The 11957-nt window shown below is 51.6% G+C and overlaps 1 protein-coding gene across 1 annotated transcript; it reads left to right on the top strand.

Moving 5' to 3' along the window:
* The first annotated feature begins 410 nt into the window (after nt 1–410).
* On the top strand, nt 411–11735 carry LOC121647552. Its single transcript, XM_041997074.1, has 4 exons — nt 411–1240; nt 5615–7163; nt 9247–10130; nt 10181–11735. The coding sequence occupies exons 1-4, from the start codon at nt 411–413 to the stop codon at nt 11733–11735; spliced, it is 4818 nt and encodes a 1605-aa protein (XP_041853008.1).
* Nucleotides 11736–11957: the final 222 nt, after the last annotated feature.

Consider the following 11957-nt stretch of genomic DNA (forward strand, 5'->3'; position numbering starts at 1 on the left):
CAGGAGCCGGAAAACTAGCACCCCCTGAATTGCAGAGCCACAGCTCAGATGGGGCAGTTGTGGGCTCAGGTTTTGTAGATGGCGTGGAAGGATCCAAGCTGATGTCGTCGTGTCCATATATAGATGTGCATATGGGTGGAGTTCCTGTCTCTTGCCTGGTGGATACCGGGTCAATGGTGTCTACCATTACGGAGTCTTTTTTTCATCAGCATTTCGAGCCATGGGGTCAAGAGCGATTAAAATCTTGTCACTGGTTACAGCTCAGAGCAGCCAATGGTTTGGCTATACCTTACATTGGCTACCTGGAACTAGATGTGGAGCTTTGTGGTAGATTTATGTCAGGTTGTGGGGTTTTAGTGGTCAGGGACCCCCCTGGTGGGACATCATCACAGGCTCCAGGCGTTCTAGGAATGAACATCATTCGTAAGTGTTATGGGGAGCTGTTCGGGCAACATGGCCTGGCTCTGTTTGATCAGCCACCGGTATCGGAGACCTCTGAAACTGACCGGCAGGCACTCCAACGTTGTCACCAAGCCAGCATTACAGCGCATAGGGGAGTAGGAAAGGTCAAGGTCCGTGGAAAAGGGGCCTGTCGTATCCCTGGTGGCGTTATGAAGGTGGTGGCAGCTACCTGCTCAGAGCAGTACTCTGGGGGAACAGTGCTGTTTGAGCCCCTAGATTCAGGGCTTCCAGCAGGGCTCCTTGCGGTCCCAGCCCTGGTACCAGTAGTCCGTGGCACCACTTACATTCCAATTATGAATGTAGGGTCCTCTGATGTACTGCTTTATCCTCGTGCGGTCGTGGGGTCCCTAGAAGAGGTACAGGTGGTAAGCTTGCCTGCTGGCATCACTGAGGTGCTGCCTCAGGTAGCTACGGTGGCCTCGCAGCTAGTCTCCCCCTCAGTCCAGGAGCAGATAGCCGCAATGGAGTTATACCATCTTCCTGCAGAAGTGCAAGATAAAGTGAGGGCTCTACTTGGTCAGTACAGCTCAGTTTTTTCAGTCCATGATGGGGATCTGGGTTGCACAGACCTGATCGCTCATGAGATTCCTCTAGAGGATGACATTCCGGTGCGGCAGCGCTATCGTCGCATTCCTCCTTCTGAATATGAAGTCGTTAAAGACCATATTAACCAACTGCTTGGGTCGCAAATCATTAGGGAGAGTAGCACTCCTTATGCCTCTCCCATCGTAATGGTTAAAAAGAAGGATGGTAGTCCGCGGATGTGTGTCGATTATAGGCTGCTGAATGGTAAAACCAGAAAGGATGCATTTCCATTACCTCGTATTGATGAGTCTCTGGATGCTTTGACGGGTGTGTGTTGGTTCTCCACCATGGACCTGACTAGTGGGTACAACCAGGTGCCAGTGGCCAGTGCTGATCGTCCCAAGACAGCTTTTTGTACCCCTTTTGGCCTTTTTGAGTGGAACCGCATGCCATTTGGGCTTTGTAACGCTCCAAGCACATTTCAGAGGTTGATGCAGCGGATTTTTGGGGACCAGCAGTGCCAGTCCCTGCTGTTGTACCTCGATGACATCGTGGTTTTCTCTTCTACCACAGATCAACATTTGGAGAGATTGCGGGTGGTGTTGGAGCGTTTACAGCGTGAAGGGCTTAAAGTGAAGCTCAATAAGTGCGCCTTCTTTCAGCAGGAGGTACGCTACTTGGGTCATGTCATTTCTGACCAGGGTGTGTCTACTGACCCCGATAAGATTGAGGCAGTTGCTCGCTGGCCGCTCCCTGCTACACTTCCAGAGTTGCGCTCCTTTCTTGGTTTTGCTAGCTACTATCGCCGTTTTGTGGAGGGCTTTGCAAAGCTGGCCGCACCGCTGCATAGACTGGTGGCAGAGTTGGCAGGTCGTCCTTCCACACGTGCAGAAAAGACTGTTTTCAGTCATTGGACAGGTGAGTGCCAACGTAGTTTTGAGGTACTGAAAGACAAACTTTGCTCCGCACCAGTCCTGGCCTATGCTGATTTGACGCTGCCATTCATTTTGGAGGTGGATGCCAGCTATGGAGGCCTTGGCGCTGTGCTATCCCAAGAGCAAAATGGTAAGGTTAGACCCATTGCTTATGCTAGCCGTGGGCTGAGGCCCACAGAGCGTAATATGCAAAATTATAGCTCTATGAAATTGGAGTTCTTGGCCCTTAAGTGGGCGATGACGGAAAAATTCCGCGAATACCTGCTGGGCCATAGGTTTGTGGTCTATACAGACAACAACCCACTGCGACATTTGACCTCTGCTAAGCTTGGGGCTACTGAGCAACGTTGGGCGGCCCAACTAGCCTCCTTCGACTTCGAGTTGAAGTATCGCTCAGGCAGTAGCAACAAAAATGCAGATGCCCTTTCTCGTCAGCACCCCCCAGAGCCCCAGGACATGCAAGCCCTAGTCGGTGGCACATCACTTCCTGAACCCTTGCAGCAGGTCTTGCGTGCTGATGAGGCTGCTATTCAAGCGGCAGTGGCAGCCTTGCCCCACCACCCACCATCAGATGTGGTCACGCTCCAACTTGCGGACCCTGTTATTCAGGAGGTTTTGGTTTTTTGGAGGCGGAAACAGTGCCCTAATAAGGAGGAACGGAAGCAGGTGTCTCAGTTGGCCTTGGTCTTGTTGCGGCAATGGGACCGGTTAGTTGAGAAAAATGGGGTGCTGTATCGCCAGGTTTTCCGGCCTGATGGGGCAGAGGTCCGGCTTCAGCTGGGGTTCATTTCCTCGGGTGGAAGCCGCGAGGTGGCGTTGTCCAACCCTTGCACGACCCCTTATCGCCACATTCGCACAGCCGTCCCAGTATGATTTCGCATCATACAACGGGAAATTTGAGGGTTGCTGAAACTGTCTGTAGAGAAGAAAGTGCCGTAGTTGGTGTTGGCACAGCCGTCCCAGTATGAATTTGCATCATACAACGGGAAATTTGGAGGGTTGCTGTAACAGTCTTGAGAGAAGACAGTGCCGTAGTTGGTGTTGGCACAGCTGTCCCAGTATGATTTCGCATCATACAACGGGAAATTTGGAGGGTTGCTGTAACTGTCTGCAGAGAAGAAATTGCCGTAGTTTGTGTTGCCACAGCCGTCCCAGTATGATTTTGCATGATACAACGGGAAATTTGGAGGGTTGTTGTAACAGCCTTGAGAGAAGAAAGTGCCGTAGTTGGTGTTGGCACAGCCATCCCAGTATGAATTTGTATCATACAACGGGAAATTTGGAGGGTTGCTTTAACAGCCTTGAGAGAAGAGAGTGCTGTAGTTGATGTTGGCACAGCCGTCCCAGTATGAATTTGGATCATACAACGGGAAATTTGGAGGGTTGCTGTATCAGCCTTGAGAGAAGAAAGTGCTGTAGTTGGTGTTGGCACAGCCGTCCCAGTATGAATTTGGATCATACAACGGGAAATTTGGAGGGTTGCTGTAACAGCCTTGAGAGAAGACAGTGCCGTAGTGTGTGTTGGCACAGCCGCCCCAGTATGAATTTGTATCATACAACGGGAAATTTGGAGGGTTGCTGTAACTGTCTTTAGAGGAGAAAGTGCCGTGGTTTGTGTTGGCACAGCCGTCCCAGTATGATTTTGGATCATACAACGGGAAATTTGGAGGGTTGTTGTAACAGCCTTGAGAGAAGAAAGTGCCGTAGTTGGTGTTGGCACAGCCGTCCCAGTATGAATTTGGATCATACAACGGGAAATTTGGAGGGTTGCTCTAACAGTCTTGAGAGAAGACAGTGCCGTAGTTGTGTTGGCACAGCCGTCCCAGTATGAATTTGTATCATACAACAGGAAATTTGGAGGGTTGCTGTAACAGCCTTGAGAGAAGAGAGTGCCGTAGTTGATGTTGGCACAGCCCTCCCAGTATGAATTTGAGGGAGAGGGAGAGACTCTGCTTGAATTTTCACTTGCCCTAATGGGTCTCATGGCATCGGTGAGGCAGTGTGCACCTGGTGGTATGCCTAATGCTGAAGTCTTGTTACGTGACCAGTTTATAGAGCATGTGCTGGATGGGGCTTTGCGTCGTGAACTGAAGCAGTTTATACGAGAGCAGCCTGCCGCCACCTTGCGGGAGGTGCGGAGTGACGCAATCCGGTGGGAACGAGAGGGTTTGCCGGGGGTTGGGAGGGGTCGTAGTCACTCTGTTCCGTCCCTCTTCGGAACCCAGTGTGTGGTTCAGGGTAGCGGCCAGAGAGAACAGGACTCCCCAAATGCTTCTGCACTGCAGGAGTTGAGGGAAATGCTTAGGTTACAGCAAGAGCAGTTGAACAAACTGACTCAAAGCCTCTCTCAGCTGCAGGGCCTTCAACGGCCTGCCCGTACCGCTTCCCGTGGCCCAATAATTTGTAGGAGGTGCCAGCGGCCAGGTCATCTGGCTAGGGAGTGTGATGGGGCCCGTGTTCCTTCCCTCATGCAGCAGAGCCGGCAATTTCCTCCTGCCCAGGAGCCGGAAAACTAGCACCCCCTGAATTGCAGAGCCACAGCTCAGATGGGGCAGTTGTGGGCTCAGGTTTTGTAGATGGCGTGGAATGATCCATGCTGATGTCGACATGTCCATATATAGATGTGCATATGGGTGGAGTTCCTGTCTCTTGCCTGGTGGATACCGGGTCAATGGTGTCTACCATTACGGAGTCTTTTTTTCATCAGCATTTCGAGCCATGGGGTCAAGAGCGATTAAAATCTTGTCACTGGTTACAGCTCAGAGCAGCCAATGGTTTGGCTATACCTTACATTGGCTACCTGGAACTAGATGTGGAGCTTTGTGGTAGATTTATGTCAGGTTGTGGGGTTTTAGTGGTCAGGGACCCCCCTGGTGGGACATCATCACAGGCTCCAGGCGTTCTAGGAATGAACATCATTCGTAAGTGTTATGGGGAGCTGTTCGGGCAACATGGCCTGGCTCTGTTTGATCAGCCACCGGTATCGGAGACCTCTGAAACTGTCCGGCAGTCACTCCAACGTTGTCACCAAGCCAGCATTACAGCGCATAGGGGAGTAGGAAAGGTCAAGGTCCGTGGAAAAGGGGCCTGTCGTATCCCTGGTGGCGTTATGAAGGTGGTGGCAGCTCCCTGCTCAGAGCAGTACTCTGGGGGAACAGTGCTGTTTGAGCCCCTAGATTCAGGGCTTCCAGCAGGGCTCCTTGCGGTCCCAGCCCTGGTACCAGTAGTCCGTGGCACCACTTACATTCCAATTATGAATGTAGGGTCCTCTGATGTACTGCTTTATCCTCGTGCGGTCGTGGGGTCCCTAGAAGAGGTACAGGTGGTAAGCTTGCCTGCTGGCATCACTGAGGTGCTGCCTCAGGTAGCTACGGTGGCCTCGCAGCTAGTCTCCCCCTCAGTCCAGGAGCAGATAGCCGCAATGGAGTTATACCATCTTCCTGCAGAAGTGCAAGATAAAGTGAGGGCTCTACTTGGTCAGTACAGCTCAGTTTTTTCAGTCCATGATGGGGATCTGGGTTGCACAGACCTGATCGCTCAAGAGATTCCTCTAGAGGATGACATTCCGGTGCGGCAGCGCTATCGTCGTATTCCTCCTTCTGAATATGAAGTCGTTAAAGACCATATTAACCAACTGCTTGGGTCGCAAATCATTAGGGAGAGTAGCAGTCCTTATGCCTCTCCCATTATAGGCTGCTGAATAGTAAAACCAGAAAGGATGCATTTCCGTTACCTCGTATTGATGAGTCTCTGGATGCTTTGACGGGTGTGTGTTGGTTCTCCACCATGGACCTGACTAGTGGGTACAACCAGGTGCCAGTGGCCAGTGCTGATCGTCCCAAGACAGCTTTTTGTACCCCTTTTGGCCTTTTTGAGTGGAACCGCATGCCATTTGGGCTTTGTAACGCTCCAAGCACATTTCAGAGGTTGATGCAGCGGATTTTTGGGGACCAGCAGTGCCAGTCCCTGCTGTTGTACCTCAATGACATTGTGGTTTTCTCTTCTACCACAGATCAACATTTGGAGAGATTGCGGGTGGTGTTGGAGCGTTTACAGCGTGAAGGGCTTAAAGTGAAGCTCAATAAGTGCGCCTTCTTTCAGCAGGAGGTACGCTACTTGGGTCATGTCATTTCTGACCAGGGTGTGTCTACTGACCCCGATAAGATTGAGGCAGTTGCTCGCTGGCCGCTCCCTGCTACACTTCCAGAGTTGCGCTCCTTTCTTGGTTTTGCTAGCTACTATCGCCGTTTTGTGGAGGGCTTTGCAAAGCTGGCCGCACCGCTGCATAGACTGGTGGCAGAGTTGGCAGGTCGTCCTTCCACACGTGCAGAAAAGACTGTTTTCAGTCATTGGACGGGTGAGTGCCAACGTAGTTTTGAGGTACTGAAAGACAAACTTTGCTCCGCACCAGTCCTGGCCTATGCTGATTTGACGCTGCCATTCATTTTGGAGGTGGATGCCAGCTATGGAGGCCTTGGCGCTGTGCTATCCCAAGAGCAAAATGGTAAGGTTAGACCCATTGCTTATGCTAGCCGTGGGCTGAGGCCCACAGAGCGTAATATGCAAAATTATAGCTCTATGAAATTGGAGTTCTTGGCCCTTAAGTGGGCGATGACGGAAAAATTCCGCGAATACCTGCTGGGCCATAGGTGTGTGGTCTATACAGACAACAACCCACTGCGACATTTGACCTCTGCTAAGCTTGGGGCTACTGAGCAACGTTGGGCGGCCCAACTAGCCTCCTTCGACTTCGAGTTGAAGTATCGCTCAGGCAGTAGCAACAAAAATGCAGATGCCCTTTCTTGTCAGCACCCCCCAGAGCCCCAGGACATGCAAGCCCTAGTCGGTGGCACATCACTTCCTGAACCCTTGCAGCAGGTCTTGCGTGCTGATGAGGCTGCTATTCAAGCGGCAGTGGCAGCCTTGCCCCACCACCCACCATCAGATGTGGTCACGCTCCAACTTGCGGACCCTGTTATTCAGGAGGTTTTGGTTTTTTGGAGGCGGAAACAGCGCCCTAATAAGGAGGAACGGAAGCAGGTGTCTCAGTTGGCCTTGGTCTTGTTGCGGCAATGGGACCGGTTAGTTGAGAAAAATGGGGTGCTGTATCGCCAGGTTTTCCGGCCTGATGGGGCAGAGGTCCGGCTTCAGCTGGGGTTCATTTCCTCGGGTGGAAGCCCCGGGGTGGCGTTGTCCAACCCTTGCACGACCCCTTATCGCCACATTCGCACAGCCGTCCCAGTATGATTTCGCATCATACAACGGGAAATTTGAGGGTTGCTGAAACTGTCTGCAGAGAAGAAAGTGCCATAGTTGGTGTTGGCACAGCCGTCCCAGTATGAATTTGCATCATACAACGGGAAATTTGGAGGGTTGCTGTAACAGTCTTGAGAGAAGACAGTGCCGTAGTTGGTGTTGGCACAGCTGTCCCAGTATGATTTCGCATCATACAATGGGAAATTTGGAGGGTTGCTGTAACTGTCTGCAGAGAAGAAATTGCCGTAGTTTGTGTTGGCACAGCCGTCCCAGTATGATTTTGCATCATACAACGGGAAATTTGGAGGGTTGTTGTAACAGCCTTGAGAGAAGAAAGTGCCGTAGTCGGTATTGGCACAGCCATCCCAGTATGAATTTGGATCATACAACGGGAAATTTGGAGGGTTGCTGTATCAGCCTTGAGAGAAGAAAGTGCCGTAGTTGGTGTTGGCACAGCCGTCCCAGTATGAATTTCTATCATACAACGGGAAATTTGGAGGGTTGTTTTAACAGCCTTGAGAGAAGAGAGTGCTGTAGTTGATGTTGGCACAGCCGTCCCAGTATGAATTTGGATCATACAACGGGAAATTTGGAGGGTTGCTGTATCAGCCTTGAGAGAAGAAAGTGCCGTAGTTTGTGTTGGCACAGCCGTCCCAGTATGAATTTGGATCATACAACGGGAAATTTGGAGGGTTGCTGTAACAGCCTTGAGAGAAGACAGTGCCGTAGTTTGTGTTGGCACAGCCGCCCCAGTATGAATTTGTATCATACAACGGGAAATTTGGAGGGTTGCTGTAACAGTCTTTAGAGGAGAAAGTGCCTTAGTTGGTGTTGGCACAGCCGTCCCAGTATGAATTTGCATCATACAACGGGAAATTTGGAGGGTTGCTGTAACTGTCTTTAGAGGAGAAAGTGCCGTAGTTTGTGTTGGCACAGCCGTCCCAGTATGATTTTGTATCATACAACGGGAAATTTGGAGGGTTGTTGTAACAGCCTTGAGAGAAGAAAGTGCCGTAGTTGGTGTTGGCACAGCCGTCCCAGTATGAATTTGGATCATACAACGGGAAATTTGGAGGGTTGCTCTAACAGTCTTGAGAGAAGACAGTGCCGTAGTTGTGTTGGCACAGCCGTCCCAGTATGAATTTGTATCATACAACAGGAAATTCGGAGGGTTGCTGTAACAGCCTTGAGAGAAGAGAGTGCCGTAGTTGATGTTGGCACAGCCGTCCCAGTATGAATTTGAGGGAGAGGGAGAGACTCTGCTTGAATTTTCACTTGCCCTAATGGGTCTCATGGCATCGGTGAGGCAGTGTGCACCTGGTGGTATGCCTAATGCTGAAGTCTTGTTACGTGACCAGTTTATAGAGCATGTGCTGGATGGGGCTTTGCGTCGTGAACTGAAGCAGGTTATACGAGAGCAGCCTGCCGCCACCTTGCGGGAGGTGCGGAGTGAGGCAATCCGGTGGGAACGAGAGGGTTTGCCGGGGGCTGGGAGGGGTCGTAGTCACTCTGTTCCGTCCCTCTTCGGAACCCAGTGTGTGGTTCAGGGTAGCAGCCAGAGAGAACAGGACTCCCCAAATGCTTCTGCACTGCAGGAGTTGAGGGAAATGCTTAGGTTACAGCAAGAGCAGTTGAACAAACTGACTCAAAGCCTCTCTCAGCTGCAGGGCCTTCAACGGCCTGCCCGTACCGCTTCCCGTGGCCCAATAATTTGTAGGAGGTGCCAGCGGCCAGGTCATCTGGCTAGGGAGTGTGATGGGGCCCGTGTTCCTTCCCTCATGCAGCAGAGCCGGCAATTTCCTCCTGCCCAGGAGCCGGAAAACTAGCACCCCCTGAATTGCAGAGCCACAGCTCAGATGGGGCAGTTGTGGGCTCAGGTTTTGTAGATGGCGTGGAATGATCCATGCTGATGTCGACATGTCCATATATAGATGTGCATATGGGTGGAGTTCCTGTCTCTTGCCTGGTGGATACCGGGTCAATGGTGTCTACCATTACGGAGTCTTTTTTTCATCAGCATTTCGAGCCATGGGGTCAAGAGCGATTAAAATCTTGTCACTGGTTACAGCTCAGAGCAGCCAATGGTTTGGCTATACCTTACATTGGCTACCTGGAACTAGATGTGGAGCTTTGTGGTAGATTTATGTCAGGTTGTGGGGTTTTAGTGGTCAGGGACCCCCCTGGTGGGACATCATCACAGGCTCCAGGCGTTCTAGGAATGAACATCATTCGTAAGTGTTATGGGGAGCTGTTCGGGCAACATGGCCTGGCTCTGTTTGATCAGCCACCGGTATCGGAGACCTCTGAAACTGTCCGGCAGTCACTCCAACGTTGTCACCAAGCCAGCATTACAGCGCATAGGGGAGTAGGAAAGGTCAAGGTCCGTGGAAAAGGGGCCTGTCGTATCCCTGGTGGCGTTATGAAGGTGGTGGCAGCTCCCTGCTCAGAGCAGTACTCTGGGGGAACAGTGCTGTTTGAGCCCCTAGATTCAGGGCTTCCAGCAGGGCTCCTTGCGGTCCCAGCCCTGGTACCAGTAGTCCGTGGCACCACTTACATTCCAATTATGAATGTAGGGTCCTCTGATGTACTGCTTTATCCTCGTGCGGTCGTGGGGTCCCTAGAAGAGGTACAGGTGGTAAGCTTGCCTGCTGGCATCACTGAGGTGCTGCCTCAGGTAGCTACGGTGGCCTCGCAGCTAGTCTCCCCCTCAGTCCAGGAGCAGATAGCCGCAATGGAGTTATACCATCTTCCTGCAGAAGTGCAAGATAAAGTGAGGGCTCTACTTGGTCAGTACAGCTCAGTTTTTTCAGTCCATGATGGGGATCTGGGTTGCACAGACCTGATCGCTCATGAGATTCCTCTAGAGGATGACATTCCGGTGCGGCAGCGCTATCGTCGTATTCCTCCTTCTGAATATGAAGTCGTTAAAGACCATATTAACCAACTGCTTGGGTCGCAAATCATTAGGGAGAGTAGCAGTCCTTATGCCTCTCCCATTATAGGCTGCTGAATAGTAAAACCAGAAAGGATGCATTTCCGTTACCTCGTATTGATGAGTCTCTGGATGCTTTGACGGGTGTGTGTTGGTTCTCCACCATGGAACTGACTAGTGGGTACAACCAGGTGCCAGTGGCCAGTGCTGATCATCCCAAGACAGCTTTTTGTACCCCTTTTGGCCTTTTTGAGTGGAACCGCATGCCATTTGGGCTTTGTAACGCTCCAAGCACATTTCAGAGGTTGATGCAGCGGATTTTTGGGGACCAGCAGTGCCAGTCCCTGCTGTTGTACCTCGATGACATCGTGGTTTTCTCTTCTACCACAGATCAACATTTGGAGAGATTGCGGGTGGTGTTGGAGCGTTTACAGCGTGAAGGGCTTAAAGTGAAGCTCAATAAGTGCGCCTTCTTTCAGCAGGAGGTACGCTACTTGGGTCATGTCATTTCTGACCAGGGTGTGTCTACTGACCCCGATAAGATTGAGGCAGTTGCTCGCTGGCCGCTCCCTGCTACACTTCCAGAGTTGCGCTCTTTTCTTGGTTTTGCTAGCTACTATCGCCGTTTTGTGGAGGGCTTTGCAAAGCTGGCCGCACCGCTGCATAGACTGGTGGCAGAGTTGGCAGGTCGTCCTTCCACACGTGCAGAAAAGACTGTTTTCAGTCATTGGACGGGTGAGTGCCAACGTAGTTTTGAGGTACTGAAAGACAAACTTTGTTCCGCACCAGTCCTGGCCTATGCTGATTTCACGCTGCCATTCATTTTGGAGGTGGATGCCAGCTATGGAGGCCTTGGCGCTGTGCTATCCCAAGAGCAAAATGGTAAGGTTAGACCCATTGCTTATGCTAGCCGTGGGCTGAGGCCCACAGAGCGTAATATGCAAAATTATAGCTCTATGAAATTGGAGTTCTTGGCCCTTAAGTGGGCGATGACGGAAAAATTCCGCGAATACCTGCTGGGCCATAGGTGTGTGGTCTATACAGACAACAACCCACTGCGACATTTGACCTCTGCTAAGCTTGGGGCTACTGAGCAACGTTGGGCGGCCCAACTAGCCTCCTTCGACTTCGAGTTGAAGTATCGCTCAGGCAGTAGCAACAAAAATGCAGATGCCCTTTCTCGTCAGCACCCCCCAGAGCCCCAGGACATGCAAGCCCTAGTCGGTGGCACATCACTTCCTGAACCCTTGCAGCAGGTCTTGCGTGCTGATGAGGCTGCTATTCAAGCGGCAGTGGCAGCCTTGCCCCACCACCCACCATCAGATGTGGTCACGCTCCAACTTGCGGACCCTGTTATTCAGGAGGTTTTGGTTTTTTGGAGGCGGAAACAGCGCCCTAATAAGGAGGAACGGAAGCAGGTGTCTCAGTTGGCCTTGGTCTTGTTGCGGCAATGGGACCGGTTAGTTGAGAAAAATGGGGTGCTGTATCGCCAGGTTTTCCGGCCTGATGGGGCAGAGGTCCGGCTTCAGCTGGGGTTCATTTCCTCGGGTGGAAGTCCCGGGGTGGCGTTGTCCAACCCTTGCACGACCCCTTATCGCCACATTCGCACAGCCGTCCCAGTATGACTTCGCATCATACAACGGGAAATTTGAGGGTTGCTGAAACTGTCTGCAGAGAAGAAAGTGCCGTAGTTGGTGTTGGCACAGCCGTCCCAGTATGAATTTGCATCATACAACGGGAAATTTGGAGGGTTGCTGTAACAGTCTTGAGAGAAGACAGTGCCGTAGTTGGTGTTGGCACAGCTGTCCCAGTATGATTTCGCATCATACAACGGGAAATTTGGAGGG

Source organism: Melanotaenia boesemani, chromosome 10 (genome assembly GCF_017639745.1).
Source record: "Melanotaenia boesemani isolate fMelBoe1 chromosome 10, fMelBoe1.pri, whole genome shotgun sequence".
Lineage (NCBI taxonomy): Eukaryota > Metazoa > Chordata > Actinopteri > Atheriniformes > Melanotaeniidae > Melanotaenia > Melanotaenia boesemani.